A 21,212-nucleotide genomic window follows, 5' to 3' on the forward strand; every position below is an offset into this window, starting at 1 on the left:
GTTTTTGTCTGCGTGTGTGGTTTTTGGGGGGTGGTTTTCTTGTTAATTTTATTTTAATTGCTGGTGAAAAGGAAAAAAAAAAACCCTTCCAAAGGAGCACTAACAAAGAACTAAAACCTCCAAAAACACATCCTTGAAAATCAAGAAAAAGAATAGTCACCAATGGCTCAAATTTGATAACGCGGAACGTAAATTCATTTTACGCTGGAATTTTGAAGCTTGCCATTGCAAGAAGCAGCCACTGATTCAAAAGCCAGTTCTGCTGAAATGAAGGCTTCTTAATTAGTCTATCTTGTGTTTGAGCTGGAACTGCAACATTTTGAAATCTGATCTTTTTTTCTGCATAAAATACAGAAACTTAATTTTGTTTTAGCTATTAAAGAAATTGGGATGAAATTAAGCAGAAAACAAATAGCATCATGCATATAAGTACAATAAAGAGCAGTGTAGGAAGTAAGGAGATGAAATGCCTTACAATATATCTTTTCAGTAAAGGACAAAACCCAGACTGTACTTATTCAACTGGTATCAAGGCATACGATTTTGGCTTTGTTTGCTGTCCTTTAAAAAAAATAGAATACATTAAATATCTGGACAAATTGGAAAATATGCTAGTGCATAATTAATTAGCTGAGTCCTATAATAGGGCAGTTGTTATTATTCAAACAGTTGCTTGCCTCTGGCACAGTATTGAAGAAATAGATGGACTTTACAGATTGAGATATTCTCAGACAAAAATGGAAAAATATTAGACTCGAAGGACTTCTAATGAGAATTTCCGACTTCCAGTTTGAAGCTTGATGAAGAAAAAGAAGAAATCCCTTCCAAACTCTTTTTTTTTAATTATTTAGACATTTAAATTTCCATCTTAATAACTACTGGGCAAAATATAGCAAATTCAGTGTGAAAGACCAAGAGTTGAAGTATTGCTTTATGTTATCTTTTTCTTCTCCAAGACTCTTTCAGGTCACCCCTGTTTTAAAGGGACTATCCTTATTCATGGCATGGGAAGGAGAGTAATAATTTATCACTAGTAATTATTAATTATTTTTCAGTAGTAATTATTTTTCTTCAGTTCACCTTGCCTTTCTCTTTAAATTAAGACTATTTTTTAGTTTAGTATTTTTGAATTAAAACCCAGATAGATCTTGTATGCTTTTATACAGTAAATTACCTGGCATCGGAATTTTACTGCTCTGCAGCATATTTATTCAGCTTTTGTAATTGCTTCTCAAAAAGGGAGAAAATGGGTAACAAATGTGTAAGATTCAGCTTCTTAAAACCTTCAAGAAGAACAATGAGTTGCTGTTTTTGAACAGAAAGGTACCCTTTGTGAGTAAATGAATGTCTAAATAAAATGGAACACTCTGCTTCGTTCACTAAGTATTTAGGTGAAAATCTCTACATTTCTGATTTTGTGGTAGTTCCACCAAGTCTTAAATCCAGTCACTCCCAAACATGAAGACGGTGTTTCTAGTTTGAATACTGAGATATCATCCAATGGAAGCTGTTACTATTAATGAAAACCCTAGCTATTGAGGGAACTTTTCTAGTAAAGGCAGTTTTAATTTTATGCTTAATTTTGTAAAGTGATAAAGCTACTAATTTAAAAATTCTTTTAACTAAATTGTTAGAAAATAAAGTATGCTTATCTCAATCACGTATCGATGGAAATACAGATTTCCCTTTTTCTGAGTGACAAGTTTTCCTAAGCTCGTTTTCATCTATTTTCAAACATGGCCGATATACTAAAAGCTTCTGGAAGATTACTATTTCTCAGCGAAGTGGTGCAGTGTAGGTAACTCTCAGGGTTAAATTTCCAGTACAGATCAATAAAACAAGGCAGAAGTAGTGTGACTGCAGAAATAGCGTGATTACAAAAGCTGAAAACCTGGCCCAGTGCTTTGAATAACTATTTCAGTGCTTGGCACTAGAAATCTTTCTTGCTGCACATTACAAATAGTGATTTTTGTTTGGGTTTAATTTCTAAGGCCATAAGATTATATACATAACTTCATAAATTTTCCCATAAACAAATTACTGTTTTATATCCAATTTCTAGTGATGTATATGTGGAGTGTAACACCAACCACATATATATAGAAAAAAGCCTTCCTTATTTATGCTTTATTTTATTTTAGAAGATGACAGAAAACACAAAGAAGAAATTGGTAGTTGCATTTCTATTTTCAAAATGCTTCAAAGAAGCAAAAACCAAAGGCTTTGGAATACAGTGTTCATTATTTTCATTGTAAGTCATATTCACAGAGTAGTTTGTTTTTTTGGGTTTTGTTTTTTTGTTTGGTTGGTTTTTGTTTTGCTTTTTTGTTTGTTTGTTTGTTGTGGGTTTTTTTGTTGGTTTTTTTTGTGTGTGTGTTTTTTGTTTGGTTTTTTTTTTCCCCCTGGTCTTCTAATTGCTTTGTTTACTATGGCAAAGTGAGATCTTTTCCTTTCCTTTTTGCTTTTTTTGTTTTCTGGTACAGAAGTAGAAGAATAGAAGAATGGCCAGTCAATAAGGAGAAATCATCAGACTGAAAAGAACAACATGATTTAATTGTTGTCAATTCATGGGCATTAAAATTCAGATAAATTGTGAAATACAAGATAATGACAGAGAACAAAAATTGATTCTAATGATAGAATGTTCTCTCATGAACAGAAAATAGCACAGACTTTTATCCAGTTCTTAAGCTGCTTTTTAAATTTTTTATTCAAGCACCTAGCTAGCTTAGTCAAAAATAAGAAAACGTTCTGACATTTGACATTATAAAAGTAAATGGAGTCAGTAGCTGTAAAAATAAATATAATTCGTGTCTTTTTGTCTATTTGTGCCCATTTGTCAGGTAATTATACACTTTTGATGTTTTTTACACCAGCTTACATTAGAACTAATTATTCCATACAAACGTATTTTCATCAAACTACCCAATTAGCTTTATCTGTTACAATAATACATAATGTTGCATGTCAATACAAAGATCTAAATCTAGCCTGATCCCAAGTTAGACTATTGGGCTTTTCATAAGTAACACGATGAACGCAGCTCCATTACATGAACATATGATTCCTAGCAAGCAATATCTTCAACGCGAACTCGCAGGCGTAGCTGAACAATTAATCTGGCCATCTGTGATCTCACACCAGCCCAGCATCTCTCTGGAGACCTAACTCCTTGTTGCCCTGTGGGTCTCCTTGTTCTGCCAAACTGGGAGCTCTGGGGCTTTCCCTGGAGCTGAGGGATCACCTGGGTGGTGCAGAGCCTGCTCAGCCACCGGCCTGGACTATGAGTGATGCAAAAAGCAGGGGTGTTTTTTTTTTGGGGGGCGGGAGATGCTACACCCGGGCTGTCACAGCGGCAACCCGGAGATAAGGATGCAGAAGGCATAAGCTAGCACAAGCCTGAGATTGCTGTGATTTAGGACCTGACCAGCCATCTCCAGAGCGTTGCGAAGTTTGGTGAAAGGCTGAATTTTTGCCTTTCCCGCAGTGCCTTTGGTCTAGCAGTGAGGGCACTTTAGCCATCCCCACGAGTGGGTTGGGTGTGTACATTTTTTATGCAGGCAAAATATAATCCCCAGTCCTGCAAAAAAGATGTGTCTGTCTGGGTGAAACCCTCTGAAGGGTTTTCCCTGGAGAGGTAAAAAAAAAAGAAAAAAAATAATTAAAAAAAATCATGAAGGTCTCTTTACCTCTGTGCAATAGGAAAATCACGCATTTTCCTCCAGATCTGGCAGATCTTTGGGGAGGATACAGCCAGCTGTGTAAAGGGCTTCCCTCTTTACAGCAACTTTGGATCTAGCTGGGGTAACAACTGGGATATTCCCTGTAGCTTTTCCCATCTCACAGCCTCCCTGTCCAAGCTTCAGAAAAGACTATGAAATGGTCAGGCTCTTTTTCCATGTTTCTGAAGGTTGGATCGAGGAATAACATGTATTCCTCTTGATCATGGTCCAGTCTTGCATACCCCATTCCTTATCTTGTACGGGTATTTTCCACTCCTCTTTCCATTTTCATTTTTTCTCCAAGGGGTTCAGAAAAGATTCTGAACGGCCTGAGAAAATGCACAAAATGGATACTGATTTTAAAAATGGCTCTTTTCAAAACGATTACATGGGCTTAGGGGCTTGACCTGTAATAAGTCTTTATTTATAGCTAAGTGATAGAGTTTCAAGAAAACCCAATTCTTAGTGGACAAAAAAAAAAAAAAGGGGGAGGAGTTTTGGCACTGAGATTACTTCATCCATAGAGTATGAGCAAACATCCACAGTGGATACAAATAGCCTCAGAACGATGGAAATTTGTCTCTGAACTTGATGGGAACAAACTCCAATAAAATACCTTTTACGCTATGGTATTGTTCCACTACAATCCTACCATATATTGTTCTTGGTTTGTTCACAGAGTTTTAAAACAGGACCACAACCACTCCAAGAAAGAGATTTATTTACTCATATCCATGGGAAAATAACTACACCAAACTGTTTCTGAAAGCATACCAGTTGTGTCCTACTTGGATAAATACCACCGTATCTTATTTAGATACGGAAACCAAGGTAAGCTGTAAAACTTTGTGTAATACAAATATTGGTCCTCTGAAATTGTCATAGTCAGCAAGCATAGAGTAGGAAAAAAGAGTTCTCCATTTTTAAGTGGTAGAACCACTACTGGATAGAGAATGTCAAAACTGCCGAAGAGATTACTCGAGACTAAGATATTTTTAATCAGTGGCCTCTCTGTTTTTTTGGATATCCAGCTTGAGACACCATAAGTGGAGTACATTTTCAGAAAGTCTTGAGCACCCACTCTCTGAAAAGTTGATTGCATTAAGGTATCTGAAGATGAGCACCAAGAATTGCTGCATCCAAAACAAGTTTGCATCAGAAATCCAAATTCCCTCAAATTGGTATTTAGGGAGGACCTAGTGCTTTAGGCCGCTCTGAAAATCCTAGGCACCATGCACAGTGTGTTTATCTCTGACACTGGCAGATATAGGTAAACATCTTCCACCTAGACCACTGCAGATTTGATGAAAATAAGTATTTTGGTATTTTTTTCCTGTTAACTCTAAGGAGGATTAACTAAATAATTCAGGGTTACTGGTACTATTTTTTTTCATTGATAGTTTAAAAAACAGATGTAAATTTTAGATACAAATGACATGTAAGGAAATAAGTGTTCTTTTTTCTCTTCTACACTTTAATAGCTGGTTTCAGATCTTATATAATAATCTTGTTCTAAGCCTTAATAATTTTATTTTTTTTTCTATTTTTTATTTCTTGTGATGTGTAAATAGGTAAGAAATATTAAATATTGTAATGTTCTTTCATTAAGACAATAACGTTTCAAAGGCTAATGTAAAATCAAGCTGCTAAAGTTTACAATTTCTCTGTCCAGCAGTTCATTTATACAACTGCCCTGAGTAGATGCTATATGCTGCTTAGCAAATGGCCTTTAAGTGTTTAAAAATAACCCAGTAAAGCTACTCAAAGGTAATACAACACTTCTCAGGCATTTTTTATTGGAGTTAAGAAGAAAATAGGTTTTTCTCATTAGTTAATTATTCACTGTCTCATCAATGATTTATACACAACAAAAACACAATTGAAATGTTCAGGAGAACTAATTGTGCTTGTTCCTATGCATGGAACCATGAGCTTATTTTTTAGAAAGGCAAGATTTTAAATTGTAAAACTAGTTTTATCTTGTGGACTGTTTCAGCTGCTTTTATTAAACTCTGTGTTGTTCCCATGTGAAGACAGTTACAACAGTAATTTTCTAAACTACGTTGTTGTGAGGTTTCTATTGCAAAACCTCACTGATCCCCATTAACAAAAAAATTATTTTATTTCAAAATTTGTAGTACAATCAATTTGCAGTGTTTCTCAAACTGATACAAATATGTAAAATCTGTGCTTTTAAAAGCTTCTGCTTTGAGTAGCCTTACATTCCATAATTGTGCCCTAGCAATTGTCAAGCTCTATTGCATGCCCCATTCATGAAAAGTATATTTTCTTGGGATGATGTAGCTTAAAGAATTTGCCTCTAAAACTTCCTTACCTAGAGCTTCCATTAAATTATATTAATTTAAAATATCTATGGAATGATACTTTTACAAACATATTAAAACAAACAAAAAAAATAATGGGTTTGGTTTATGAAAATGACTCTTTACAGTAAGTAAAAAAGGTTTATCACAGTTTTGGTAACTTGCATGAGTTCATATCGAAAAGAAATCTTCCACATGTTCTTAATGAATTTAAAACTTTTGTGCTCTAGGTATTTTTCAGATGTATGCTCTGAAGCAGTAGACACCATACAGCTTGTGCTTTTTATCAGGGAAGCCTACAAAGCGAACCGCTGCTTCGTTAGGGCTGCAGCGTTTCCGTGGCCTGGAGATGGGGTAGCGGACGCTGCCGTCAGCCAGCCAGCCAGCATCGCAGCGGTCGTACCCCAGGAGCTTCCAGGCAGCAAATATCTGCCCAACTTTAGCAATCTGAGCTCCATCCTTCAAGCACGCCTGAACAGCTTCGTCATAGGTCAGCTTGGTCGGGTGAATTAGGTAGTAGAAACGACCTAGTAAGAGAAAGAAGGAAAAAGGGGCATTAGAGACATGATTAAAATGACATGATGTTACAAAGGTGGTTTGAGGAGAAATGGAAATGTTCCTCGGCAGCATCGTGCAGTTGGTGCAGTTGTGCAATTGGTACATAGCACTGTTAAAAATATCTTAATTATTTGTATAGTGAGTTGATAAATATCATGAGTAAAAAAAAAAAGGCAAGTAGAGGAAACAAACTATTTGAACAAAAAGAAGTAGTACTATATTTATTTCTGTGAACTTAGCACATCACAGCATCCTCACTCTCACTTGCTTCAGTGCAATGCATATTCTGGAGACATCCCAGGCCAGGCTGGGCGGGGCTCTGAGCAACCTGATCTGTGTGAAGATGTCCCTGCTCATGGCAAGGGTTGGACTGGACGAGCTTGGAAAGTCCCTTCCAATCCAAACTATTCTATGATTCTGTGATGTTCATCCACAGAGGAAGAAAAACAGCAGGAAAAAGGTCAGGGAAGAGGGATGATGGAAGACACCTTGGGACTTGGAGGAGGGCACCTGTTCTGCGTCTGACTTCATGGTGCCAGATGCGTTTACCAACAAGGTGCCAATGACAACTCAGTCAAAAGTCTGAGGAACACCACTGATTTCAGGCAAAGCAGATCTCATGCAGCTGTAGCTTACTGTCAGAGAACGGAAATTAGTTAAACATCCAAAGCAGTGCACTTCTAAATTATGGTCCCAGCATTCTCTTAAAACCCTTATGAGTTTTCTTCTCAGAAGCATGGCATAGCAAGATCTGGCCTTTGACAGCATTTGGGTATGAGTGGCTGGAGGTGACACACGCAGTTTTAATCTCTGACAAGGCAGTGACCTTGTTTCTGATTTAGTACAAGCTTTTTTTTTTTTTTTCCTGTAAGAAAGCCGAGATATTGCACAGCTTCTCCAAAGCAGATTGTGAGCCTGTGGTAGATCAAAACCATGCTTATCGTAAGTCTTCATTAGCAGTGTCAAAACCACGTGCAGCAGTTCTGCAGCTCTGTTTCTCTTTAGGCTTCAAAGGGTATATCCTCACCGTACGGCGGCATTGAACTGATAGTGCTGCTAAGAAAAATGTGCCTCTGTCTAAAGGTAATGAAAATATATGCCAGCAAGCAAAGCTCGAAAAGGAAGTCTCCCCTACTAATCCATAAGCAGCAATAATACTAACATTAATTTCATTTATCAAGGCAATATAAATTCATTGTAAGCCTTTCATTCATTATACTTAGGGTTCTTTATCACTCATTTGACAATTAGCCAAATGTGAGGTAGAAATGAACTGCATAGTGTTTATTTGAAGGAATAATAATTTCCAAATAAATCCACAATTTTTCAATATGACTGTCCTGTAAGAGGTAAATTAGCTGGAAAACAAAGGAATTTATTCATGTGGGTATCTTCTAATTGTAGAGCACATGCTTTATTTCTTAATTAAGAATGTACTCCAGAATAACACCCTCTTTCTTCCTCATAAAAACATGCAAACACACAGACAGAAATCTGCTCAGTTTCAGATTACTTTCTTGGTGAACAAAACATGGTGAGCAAGAGGAAGAGTTACGTCAGCTCCAGATCCCTGCAAAAACACATCACTTTTTTTCTAAGTGAAGAAATGTCAGGTCAGATGACAATAAAAAGATAACCGAACTAACTTTATGTAAAGGTTGGAAATTGTACACCATGACAAGAACATTTAAAAAGGCACTTATATTGCAGCTGTGGTGGAGAAGAAACTTTTAGACAATTTCATTGCTATCAGAGAAAATCTTTACACTATTTCCACAGAAAGCTCTTGAGAGAAGATAATCTAACCCTTTTTAAAATGCTTGCTTAACTCCATTTCAGCAAGTTGAGAGCATTTACAAGGTGTTACTAAAGAGAATGTTTATTAAGTGTAAACCTGTTCCTAGTATGTTTCCCTAAAGCAAACAGGATTTCAGACTTAGGGGAACAGAGATTTGGATGGATAGTACGCAAACTTCACCTAGCTTATTAGTTGCTCTTCAAACCACATGTCTGTGGAATGTAATTTCCTAGGGATATGCAGTAAGGTCAGGCTTTTGACATATGACATCAGCAATAAAAACTCCCATACTCTGACCCTTCCTTAAATAGGAGAACTTTTATAGTAAAACCCACAGGAGTGTAATGTGTATCCAGAACGCCTGATTAAATAAAATTCTGCTAATAAACTCAGTACAGATTTGCTGGTTTTCCCCTGCTAATAGGTTAGAAGGGTTCCTAAGTGTTCAATCTCAGCATTTATTAATTGATGTGGAAGGAGAGGGAGGCATTAACTGTCTCTCATTAATATCTGGTAGTTGGGTCACTCCTACAGAGGATAAGCATGCTTGATTTGACTTCTCACATCTGAATCATGAGGCAGAGGGTTTATGCAAACCTAATCAAACCCCACCTGTAATAGCTATTTGAAGATTTTGCACTTAACAGAACAGCTTAAAGAGGAAAACTTGAGCACTTGACCTAAATATCCTACACTCTCATGACTACAGGAGTTTGAGGGATGCACCACCCTTGGAGAATTTTTCAAGCTCAGCTCTAAATTGGGAGATTTATTATATGGTTTTTATATCGCGGCTGGGTGTAGCAGGCAGTGGGTCATCATCTTCAGAGGCAGAGAAAGGCAGTACCACCCCGTTCGCTATTTTCTGTATCAAGTGTTAATGCAACACCTTTGACACAGGGTTCCTGGTGGGGTGCCCAGAGAGGATGCTTCCACGTGCAGCCAGCATCTGGGCTCAACTTTTACCTTTTCTAAAGAGAACGTGGACTAAAGTGTCCTCTACTGTGAAAGAAAAGCAGAGGAGAAATCCACTGAGAGGACGTGGAGCTGAGCACACAGACATCAGGAAATTCCAACATGGAATTTCCAAGTTTAAGTTAGATACTTCCCACTTTTGCATATTCATTTTCAATAGCCTTTTTCAACATGAGAAATGTAAAAGAAGCTTGGGAAATATGTTGCCACCCAATAGTTATCTCTAAAGAGTAAAAAAAAATACATTATTTCACAATATTTTGATGGATTTAATGGATAGCATTATGCTAATGTTAGTCTTTGCATTGTTTTATGAAACACATCACTATATATTCTTATAAACTGGTAAATTGCTGGTACTACTGTTTACAAGGTGTATGGAACATTTTCAGGTTTTTGGCTTTGCCTGCACAGAGATAAAACATGAACAGTTCTTCTATGAACCAATAGAATGAATTGAGTACAAAGCAGTTATATAGGCAGAACAAAATGTTCAATTACTGCACTTACACTAGTCTAAGAAAAGACACTGCAGAGAGTAATTTCATAAAGTACTAAGATTATTTTATATTTCATTGCAGAAAAACTTTGCTAAAACATTTTCCTTGTGCAGGTAACAAGAATGTAAGTAGAATTCTTCACTAATGGTATAAACCCCTTTATTTTTTGGCATATTCAGCTCATTATAGATGGGACCCAGTATTTCCAGAGTGAAAACACTGAACCTGGATTTGAACTGACTGTACTGATGGCTGTGTTTTCCTTTTTCACCTTAATGACTGAATGTCATTTTGCTGGTTTTTACCTTTCTTCTTCAGGTAAAAATCAAGCTTTGCATGTATTTTAGACAAAGACTTTTTAGCTTTGGTTGTTGAACTATTTAAAAGGGAACCTTTTTTTTTTTTTTAATGGTCCTTGAGATCTTATTTGGGGTATTTCTTTCCCTAAAAAGAACCCAGTTAACAGAAATCTAAACCTCACTTATTCATAGCAGCTCCCACAACTGATAGTCTTTGAGATTTTTTTTCTTTTTTTTAAGCTTGCCTTCTCCTCCCCTGATCCCAGCACCCTTGGCATTTTTCCAGCTCCCTTATATACAGCTGAAGGCTTCTCTGTTTCATATCCTCAGGAGATTCCAGCTGTCACTGGCACCACTGGAAGTGCATGATGTCCTAACCACTTCTCATTTTCCTTGGCTGCTCCTGAGCTGAGAGAATCAATATTGGGTGTTGCAGAAATAGCTCTTTGCCTGTAGCCACTATCTTTGGCAACTACAACTTGGTGACAAAACGGGTTATTATAAGCTTTTTTTTTCCTTTGCAGTGAGAAAGCTAATGTATGTTGCTAAGCAGACATAAACTATCTGAAGCGTTGAGCTGAAAATAGGAAGTTGGCATTTTGGGAGAGTGACTGGGTTTATTGTGGATATTAAGGTAATCTTGGGACATGGACAGTGCAGAACATACCAGGGACGTGTGAGGACAACATAAGCTGGTAAGCTGCTGGTTAAGTAAATGGATTTTCTGCTGACACCTTGGGAGGCTTGCGTGGCACTGAGCTGTAGGGAACTAGAAAAAATGGTGTTCAGCTCTATACATCATCCTACTGCTCTGTAGTACTTCGTCTTGCAGGTCGGTTTAACGGACTCACGAAGGACGAGATTCATTTTAGTGTCTTTGATTTCTCTACTACCTGTACAGCTTATCCTCACCTTATCTCATCCCTCTTTCTCCCTCCCCCGTCTCTTGCTGTAACAGTGCACAGACAATATTTATCTGTCCGTACTTTTTTTTTTTCAGAAATGATTCTTCTCTTTCCTTAAAAGATACTGTCCAGCTGCTAGTGTGGAAAAGGCTGGTCATTTACTCTGCAAGCACTTTAAATAGTGAAGCTACTGCATTTTAATTAGTTTTCCTTTTTTATTTTATTCCTCGGTGCAATTTCTATAGTATCGGGTTAAATCTGCACATAGGACATGAGATCATATAGATTTTTGCCTTGGATAGATGATGCAGTATGATAAAAATCAACTGAACTTTTGTTTCAGACTACGCTCAGCCTATTTTTGATACTGTTGGTTTGAGGATTTAGGGTTTTTTTGAGATGGTGGAGCAGACATAGCACTGGAGCATATCTTCTGAGAGCAAGGCTTATGTTTATCTTTGGTGTGCTTTGGGACAAAAATGCTTCATTGCAGATAAGCAATCTGGGCATAACCAAAACAGAGCATGCTCCTTGGTCTGGGTGGGCTGCAAGCCAAACATGTGCAAAGTTCTGTAGGAATTATCCACAAGTATGGTATTGTAGAGGATTGTAGAATCCTTTTGCACATGTTCACTTTCAGCTTTCCTCTCATTCACAGCCATGCTTTCTAAATCCTTTTCTGCCACTAGATTAAAACTGAAATGATAGCAAGCTGAGATCAAGTCATTTCATACCTAAAGTAATGTCTAATAGCAAAAAGGTTGCAGTCACCAAAATAAGGTTTAGAGCTTTGCTCAGAGCAAAAGTGAACAGAGGTTTGGCAGTGTACTAAGATTAAGAATCTAAATTATTAGGCGTAAAAGCTAGAAATAGCTTTGCTGATAAGGAAGTATTAGTCATATAAGATGTACGTGAGCTAGAGCTGCTTGACCCAACAGCATAAATGAAGCAGGGAACAGATTTCAGGTTTGCTGATATATTTAAGTTGTAAAACATCATAATTCTAATTTAATTCAATAGGAAGCCCAATTAATGAATCACAGGTTTCTTTATCGCTTTAACTGAAATAAACGGGCATATATCAGCATTAAAAGAGTACATATAAATTTTAACAGGGTGAAAGCGGAGATATTAGAAACTCCTGCCAATACAAGTTCTAAGTTGCAAAAATGATCTACGTGCGCATGTGGCAAAGACAAATTTACTTTGTGCATGTGTCCTTGTAAATTCAACAATAACATTTTCCAAGCCTAACATAAGCTTTGACAAATCAAATATCACTTGCTGGCCTAGGAGTTTCTTTCCTAAGCACAGAAACAGTCATCTACAAGGTAAGGGTGAAAAAGACTCTTACCATTGAAGTTTGACGTAAAACAGAAAACATCATATCGGCTCTTATCTTTATCCCAGAATCCGTAATTCCTGACGCCAGGCACTGTGTTCTTTCCTCCGCAGGGCTCCCTGGGCTTGGTGATGGGGTACTGCACCGAGCCATCGCTGAGCCAGCCGGCGTTGCACCAGTCCAGCCCGGACCTCCAGGCATCGTAGAGCTGGTCAAAGGAGGCGATAACAGAGTCTTGGTCCAGACACGCACGCTGAGCCTCGTGGAAGTTCAAGTTGTAACGACCCAGACGGGGAGAGTAAGGGAACACAACACCTGGAGCAATAGAAAGAGGGTGAGTTACTGGGCACTGAAAGAGAGTCCAGTTCTGGGCTCCCCAGTTTAAGAAGGACAAGGAATTACTGGAGAGAGTCCAGCAGAGAGATATGAAAATGATCAGGGGTCTGGAGCACATTTCTTACGAGGAGAGATGGAGAGAGCTGGGTCTGTTCAGCCTGGAGAAGAGAAACTGAGAGAGGATCTCATCAATGTTTATAAATATCTCAAAGGTGGGTGTCAAGAGGATGGACCAGACTCCTCTCAGTGGTGCTCAATGACAGGATGAGGGACAATGGGCACAGACTGAAGCACAGGAGGGTCCATCTGAATATGAGGAGAAACATCTTTACTTTGAGGGTGCCAGAGCCCTGGAACAGGCTGCCCAGAGAGGTTGTGGAGTCTCCTTCTCTGGAGACATTCAAACCCGCCTGGACACATTCCTGTGTGATCTGCTCTGGTGAACCTGCTTCAGCAGGTGGGTTGGACTGGATGATCTCCAGAGGCCCCTTCCAACCCCAACCATTCTGTGATTCTGTGAAAGGGAAGCAGCATTTACAGCCACCAGAAAGAGAAATAAACGTTAACTCCACGATGTGTGTCAGACTGTTGTTTAATTTCTGGGGAAAAAGGCACTGTCAGCACATCAGCCATTAGGTTTGAGGATCAGAGTGTCGCCTCACCTAGATGGCTCCTCTGCCTGTAACCTCATCCCTTTCCCAATGGGAACCCTGCCAGCTCTGCACATTGCTCCCATCTGCGGCTTTGGTTTCCCCACCGTGATCTCAAGCCTCATGCACTCTCAGAGTGCTTGAAGATGAGCAGAGCTGGCTGAAATTTTGCAGATACATGTTTTTTCATCAGAAAATTCCAGTTTTCAGCTGTAAGATCAATTCCTCATTTAAAAAAAAAAAAAAAAAAAAAATTAACCCCCAGCCTAGTCTAGTTTCCCTCCCCACACTTTTTTTTTTTTTGTGGACTAGGATTTGGGATTTTCTGGCAGTCATTTAGAAAGAAAAAATTGTAGTACAGAGGCATATGAACTACTTCTTTTTACACACAGACATTAAAATGAAGTTTTGATTGACATAAAAGAGTGCTATGCTCTTTGCGTGGACCCTTGCCAAGAGGTTCAATGCAGTTGGGGTTTTGTTTATTTGTTTTTATTTTATTTCACATTCTCCTAGGAACAGCAAGGTATTTCATGCCCAGCTCAATAACATTGCAAGGCTAGACTGGTAGGAGGCATAATTTCAGTGTCCTGAGGACTTAAAGTAGGAAATCTATAGGGAAATGCAATCAGTGAAGTTGTGTGTGGTTTTAGGGAGACTTTTCAGCTACTTTCCAGCTGTTTTTTGGCAGTTTGTCACCACTCAAGGAGGGAGAGCTCCTCACAGAGGGCATCAGGGAGCACGGTTCCTTGATCAGAAGACAGGTTTCCCCAACTGCAGATGGTGAGCCATGTAGGACATAGCATGCACCAACGCAAGACAGCCCTAGTAGGAAACCATATGAGACACCATCTGCCCTCACTACCCCTACGGCTGCCAAAAGCACTGCTTAACCAAAGGACACTTGGTGGAGAGACACTCTGCAAGGAGCGTGGACCTACCAAATGCTTCCTTCCACCCCGAAGACCACCTGGCCACCCAAAAGCCAAGTCTTGTGCCCATCGGTGCTGACTCATGGCAGAGAGGTATGGCAGAGAGGCCTTCTCGTAACAGAGGACATCCAAGTGGAGACGGGAAATGTGGGGACACCTCTAGAATTTTTCAGCAGCAACATTTAATCAAAGTCATTGCCCTTATCTGACAGATTTTTCCACAGTGTATTTTCTGCTTGTTCTATGAAAAAGATCTGCAGTTAAAAATTACTTCTTGAAGCATGAAAGATGTTTCAGAAAATGCTGAAGAACCACCTCCCCACGTGGCTCTGATAAAAGAGAAGACAGACACTTGAAACAAAAGTTTGGATCAGACCACCCTAATCTTTGGCAGGGCCTAGAACCTTAACCCAGATCTAAATTTTACAGTTGGCTTTAGCTCAGTCTCTTCTCTCTCTTCTTCTCAGCAGAAATCAAATGGCATCAGAGAAGATCCAGCTCAGAATGCCTATTCTCAAACATCTCTGTAGAACTAAGTGCTGTAGGATGCGGATGGACTGGACACAAGATAACATATGAGATGATCTGAAAACTTTACCCTGGTATAAACACTCATCTTCCTTTTTACTTTCTCTGTGCTGATGAATTCTCGCACCTATAATAAGTTCCTTGCCTCCAGGACAATGTAGCATAGGATAGACAAATTACATTATGGCCATACAAGACTGTCACCATGCAATGAAGCCATTCTGTTTTACCAAGCATTCAAACCCACTTCAGTGTCTAATCCACTGGTATTTTAATGTCTCCTTTCTTTCCCTTCTCTCCCTCACCCATCCAGGGTCCAAGAAGTGTTATTTTTGTTAAAAAAATCTCTGTTCTTACTAAACCTAAGCAACTTGGTCCAAGAAAATAAAGCATGAAAATGTAAACTTGGCAGGGTAATAATAAACAATATTTTCCTCTCCTTCGGCTATTAACTAGAGAGCCTGTAGAGGATCTTTCCTTTTGTAAATCCTTTGTCAAAGGGCAATTCAGTGATTAGCTGTTCTGAACTATAAAACATGAAAGTAATGTAACACAACATGTGCCATTAAATTCACAAACAAGAACCTGTAGATGTTTCATATTTTTCTGGATCTCTGTTTTTCCTTTGTACATCTCACCTATTTTTCGAAAAAAAATATTTTTTGCTCCTCAGTGCTAATGGATAGAAATATCACTGGTTGTAATAAAAATGTGGCAAACGTCAGGAGTCTGAGCTTTATTACTTTATTAGAAATCCAATACTTATTATTTTTCCAGAACAACACTTCCCCAGACAACTGACTCTTTGTCCAGTACATGTGCCTGATTTGCGTATACATATAAAAAAAACCCCTCAAATCATTTGAGGTGGTATTTTTTAGTCAAGATCTATAGTTATGTACATTCAAAAACTGAGCAACAATTAATTGCAAACTATTCAAACAGATTTGATTCCTTAAGGTTTCCAAAATCACATTTTAAAAGGGGTGAAATATGTATGTAAATTTGTTACAAATCTATTTGAGTTTGACAGTTCAGGATATAATGTTTTAATAACATAAATATGCACAAACCTGTAATATTAGTTTTGCGCTATATTCAGGTAGACTGCATGGGAGCTGTTTTTTGTTTGAGTTCATCTGCAGTGCAAGCCTGCAACTGATTAGCATTAATTTCACCCTGCAGATGGGGGTGGCCATGGGTGATTTTGTAGAGCAAAATTGACTGGGTATGTGTTTTGTGTAGCTTTACATTATCTTGCATCTTTGTTAATTTTTTTTCTTCTTCATTTCCCTATCAAATGTAGTTAGATCCTGCTATTCATCTTCCTTTTGTTGCAGTTTAGCAGTGCCAAACTTTAGTTAATTGCAAAGCATCTTATTCAGTCTTGGATCTTATAACCTGTCAAAAGATAATCCATCCCATCTGCTCTCGAATGGACAAAAGCTGTCCTGAGGCCCGTTACTGTTCCCAAACTACAGACCAAATCTGAACTCCTGACTCCAGCCCTGTGTTTTACCACTAGACAAAACACCCGGTTCCAAACGTTAACAAATTCAGCCTAAAAAAAATGGAGGAAGATAAAAACTTCCAGCCTCAGATGGTTAAAATCTGGTTAGTTTGTGGGAAGATTTTGCTGAGGATCCTTAACGTGACCTTAGTGATTTGGGTCCCTACGCTAAGGAAGCAGCTGAGCCCTTTGTGAAGCCTGAATGGGGGATATTAATTTACAATATAGTGTTCACAGTGTGAACTCCTCTCCCAAACATGCAGTTCTCTGGAATAGGTCCTACCCCCAGGGAAGTGCCTGATTTCCTCCAAGAAAGAGAGGAAGGACCTGAGACCCATTGAGTCAGTGGAGAATAAACCCATTAGTGAAAGAGGATGGACGGGTGAGGCTGGCTGTATGCACCTGTCACAATGCAGTCACACTCCAGAAAATGACTGTTGCAATGGAAATTAGCATTTTTACCAAACCGGAGCATAAGAACTGCATGTATAACATATCCGCCCCATATGCACACCTGCATTTCTATGAATGCCTTACATCTAGTTCCACAAATGTACAAGTTTCCCGCAGTAATTATGGTTTCTAGGGAATGCAAAAGAGATTATATTTGCGTGTCCTCTATAAGAGATTTGTATTTCAGAGTCTTATATGCAGATAAACCTTGAAATTCAGAGCAAGTGCTTTGCAATTACTCAGTCGGTACAAGACGTCAGTGCAAGGACATATAACAGTTATCCAAGACAACAAGTTGAGGAAACAATCCTAGAAAGCTCAACTCCTGTAACAATTTATGAGTGTCTATTAAGCCAGTGTAATACACAATTAGCAGTTTTAAGAGTATTTACACATAGAACAAAATAACACAAATTTTTGTTGACCCATATGGGAAAAAAAAAAGTCTTTTTATAGCCAGAGTAAAGAAATGGGTTTCCTTGAGTTCTAGCCCAAACAGAAAAGTTTTCTTGAAGCCAGTATAAACACAGGGTAAGAGTAGGGTTTCCTATATACTGTACTGCAGGGTACAGTTTAATGCTGGCAGGTTCATCCACTTGATGGCAAAATTTTCCATGCTGGATTTCTAAAATTCTGTAAAAAGTCCCTCATTTTCCTTGAGACTCTATCTCCATTTCTCTGCCTGTCAGGACTGTCAGATACCTGATGGACTCCATGGGTGGGCCACTGGATGTCAGCAGGTATCAATCTCCCAAAAAATTAAACTGAAGCTTGAGATGGTGTCCCTCCAGCCCACAGCATCCCACAACCAGGCTGTCAGAGGCCTTGCTTATTTCTGACAAATACAGGCATACGAACTAGACTTGCCTGGCCTGGGAGCAGATTATTTCTTTATTTTTCTCCAGCCTTTGTCAAAATTTGGGACTGCTGTCTTTCCTTGCACTCTTTAGGCTAATTACTCCTAATTCTTTTATAATTTTTTCTTTCTGCTGCTCTATTTTGAACTTTTTACTTCACCTGCATCTTTCAAATACTGTTTCTCACAGCACTTGCAAACATAGATGTGTCTGCAATGACCTGTCACCCTGTCACAAAAGGAATTACATTGGTCTGTCATGACTCACTCTTGACAAACTCCTGTTGTCTTTTACAAGACATTTTTCTTTTAGCGACCCCACAAATAGTGTGGCCTATAAAACGAGTTTTATAGTAGAGAGTACAACAGATTGTCATGCAAAGGATATTTAGAATAGCTTTTTGTGTATGAATGTAACAGCAACACACAGAAGAACAAACATGACATCCAGCATTACACTAAATCTGATTTCTCCTGCTGTTGAGAGCATGGAGTTTGTTTCATATTGGTTTCAGCTATGAATTCCCCATTGCTTACATCCAGCTTAAGAGCAAATGACTAGATTAGGAAATGATTGCTCTGACAATTTGGAAGAATTTGTTTAAATGAAGCTTATGGATTTGTTTGATCTATTCAGAACTATAAAGTCTGTTTTTGAAAGAGATGCCTGTTCTTTTTCTAACTCCATCTTGGACATAAAGGCTAGCATACCTCTAAACAAGATCATAAAACCTGATTTTTTTTTTTTTGTTTATGTTGAGCCACCCAAAGAGTTAGCTTCTATCTAGAAGAAGCTTTCTACAGAGATTATAAATGGTTTTATCTACATCTGTGTATTTCTGGTACAGCTGAATGTACAAAGTAATTATTTTATAGCCTGTACTGCAAAACTAATATGTTCAGTTGTCACCTCTCCTTGAAGACAGAAACTATTAAAAAAAATTCTAATTGAGTAAAAATCTGCCTTTGACAGTTTAGTGTTTTTCCACTTTCTTTGTCACCTGGCCCATGAATCTCACGAAGGAATAGAACACAAAATCCGTGGCTGAGCAGTACAACAGAGAGCCAGTGCTGGAGCCTTCACATGCCTGGGAAGCTGAAGCACACAAACCTGATGCAGTGAGATTCACTACAGTGCATGGTATTCCTAAGAAAGGAAAATAGTAAAGAACTAACATAAAGAAAATTTAGTGTAGAACAGTAAAACACCAGCATAAAGAAAATTTAATGTAACCTGAGAATTCTTTCTTTGCTTATGACTCAGGCAACAATGTCTACCAGCCATAGGAGACCTCTTAATTTGTTAAGTTTTTGACTCAGAACTTTCAACAGAGTGTAAAAACTCGTGATCCGTATTTTACGTGCAGGAGGAGAGTAAGGCCAGTTCAGTGAGAAAATGGCTTTGGTGACAAGGGCAACCTAAAAAGTGTCCTGCGCTCTGCAGGACTTGACATCTCCTGCAGCCACCGTGCCCTGCCCAACCCTCCTGCCCTTAGACCAGTCCTTGTACTTAAGGTTACAAACAGGATGATAATCACAACATGACTGAATAGTTCTTAAAGCTGTGAAATACTGCAGTGAATCCTAGTCCTGAGCTTCAGCTGCTAGGCAGCACTGTGTCACTAGTGTAGGGGGAAAATGGTGGGGTTCTGCATTAAATAATAGTGAAAAAACAAAACAAAACGAAACAAAACATATAAGGTATGTAACAAACACAGACTCAACCTAATTCCACTGTTTTTTCCAAAGCTAAAAGTAACCAATTAATCTGAACAGTTTATTTAATGACAATCCCAGGAGACCTTTAAGTCTAATAAGAATAAAACACTACCACATTTGGAGAAGAAAAAAGGTCCATTGAGGTAGAGGTCGACTATTTTCATATTGATATATTAACATGCTTTCGCCTAGCCCAAGCTATACTGTTTGTAGCGCGGGCTCACACTGGAGCGATCAGCTGCTTTCCACTGCTAGTGAGCATTCCTGGATACAAATGGTTTTGTCTTGCTGCCTGTTAACATCCTTGTGGCCACCATCTCAGGACATCAGGCTATTGATGCAAATCCTTCCCACTGTGAGATTAGCCTTATTATTCATAACAGATGTAGAATGTTGGAATGGGCTGACATATTTTTATTTTTGTCCAAAGATTGACTTTTTTTCCTTGATCTGTTCTGCATTGCTGAAATACATGAAACAGAAATTAAAGGCAGCACTACATAAAGCTGCAGATGAAATGAAAAAAGCAGCACTGGGGCATCCTCACTTTTCATAGCAGAAAGCTGATGAACTTTTGCTTCAGAGGCACAGTGCTAAGTGGTACCAGACAAGTATTGGGTCCAGGTGTGTGGCGTGATGAACATTTGAAGATTTTACACTGGCTCTGACCCTTTTACATTGTCAAAAACATAGTATTGTAAAATGCAGGGAAATCCCAGTATCTGATGGGGAAGTTACACAGTTACGTATCTGGAATACCTCAAGCCTGATAAGGGTATGTACTTAGGATGTAAGGAGACTGTCAAAATAATATTATCTAATTATTGAGCATCCTCACAACCCAGGGATGAGCTCCAGGAACATCTGCACAGCAACGTGCAAGAAGACGAGATGTACTGGGGTCAAAAACATCTAAAAAGATGCTGCATGTTTCTGACCTGTATTGTGGTACTTGCTATTCTTTATGTGCAGTAGACAGCCACACCTTAACACGTTTGTTTGCATCCTTACTGTCTGGAAACCATCCTGTGAGGTGGATCGCTCTTGTCCTGCAGGGCTGCTCACTTCGTAATGTGTCTCCCAACCACAGAGCCCAAACCTGCAGCCTGGGCAGCCACCAGAGCCTTGCTTTCACTTGGGTAAAGCTGAGCATCCCAAGCAGAAGCTGCTCTGCTTTAAGTGCCTCGTCTCAATGATAGCAGCTGCAGCAAGCAACCACTGCAGTGCCTGCCCAAGCAAAGAGGAGACTGAACACACAAGAGCCCTCAGCTAGCAGAGAAGAATAAAGTATAATGCTTTTTCCTCCTACTAATTTCTGTCTTTGTTCGAAAGTGTTTCAGACAACTTAAGCTGGACATGTGTATATGTCTGGTTTTGCTTATCTTCTGAGTTTGAAAAGAACAGGGAGCATTCTTATTAAAGATGGATTATGTGAGGTGAAACAACCTAAATCTTGCGGGATGGAAACTGTGCAGGGACCTTCTGCACTCAGAAATAGAAGGTTTCAGCAGCCTCCAACCAGGAATGCAAAAATAGATGTAAAGAAGTAAGCTAATTCCATGACATCTATGTGTTTCCAAGCCAGCCAGCCTTATTGTGCAGGGTAACCATAAAACCATCATAATGTACAATAACCCTCAATGAAAGAGTCATATACTTAATCTATTTACAGGTGTGAGAGCTCTACAGGGGTTTGATTTTCTTCTTTTCTTTGTTATTCCTAACTAGTTTTCACAGGTAACGTGGCTTCTACAAAGTTCTCTCTGGCACACATTTGCTCTTAGGTATAAGGGTAAGGGAGACAT

The 21,212-nt window shown here is 38.8% G+C and overlaps 1 protein-coding gene across 1 annotated transcript in view; it reads right to left on the reverse strand.

Annotated features, from left to right (window-relative positions):
- Nucleotides 1-6,152: 6,152 nt before the first annotated feature.
- Nucleotides 6,153-21,212, reverse strand: part of HAPLN1 (hyaluronan and proteoglycan link protein 1) — a 60,897-nt gene continuing 45,837 nt past the window's right edge. The window contains exons 4-5 of the mRNA XM_065657031.1: nucleotides 12,436-12,738; nucleotides 6,153-6,573 (exon numbers count right to left, since the gene is read on the reverse strand). Coding sequence (XP_065513103.1) covers nucleotides 6,284-6,573; nucleotides 12,436-12,738 — 593 coding nt within the window. The 3' untranslated portion in view covers nucleotides 6,153-6,283. The remainder of the gene's footprint in view (nucleotides 6,574-12,435; nucleotides 12,739-21,212) is intronic.

This window comes from Caloenas nicobarica, chromosome Z (assembly GCF_036013445.1).
Source record: "Caloenas nicobarica isolate bCalNic1 chromosome Z, bCalNic1.hap1, whole genome shotgun sequence".
Classification (NCBI taxonomy): domain Eukaryota; kingdom Metazoa; phylum Chordata; class Aves; order Columbiformes; family Columbidae; genus Caloenas; species Caloenas nicobarica.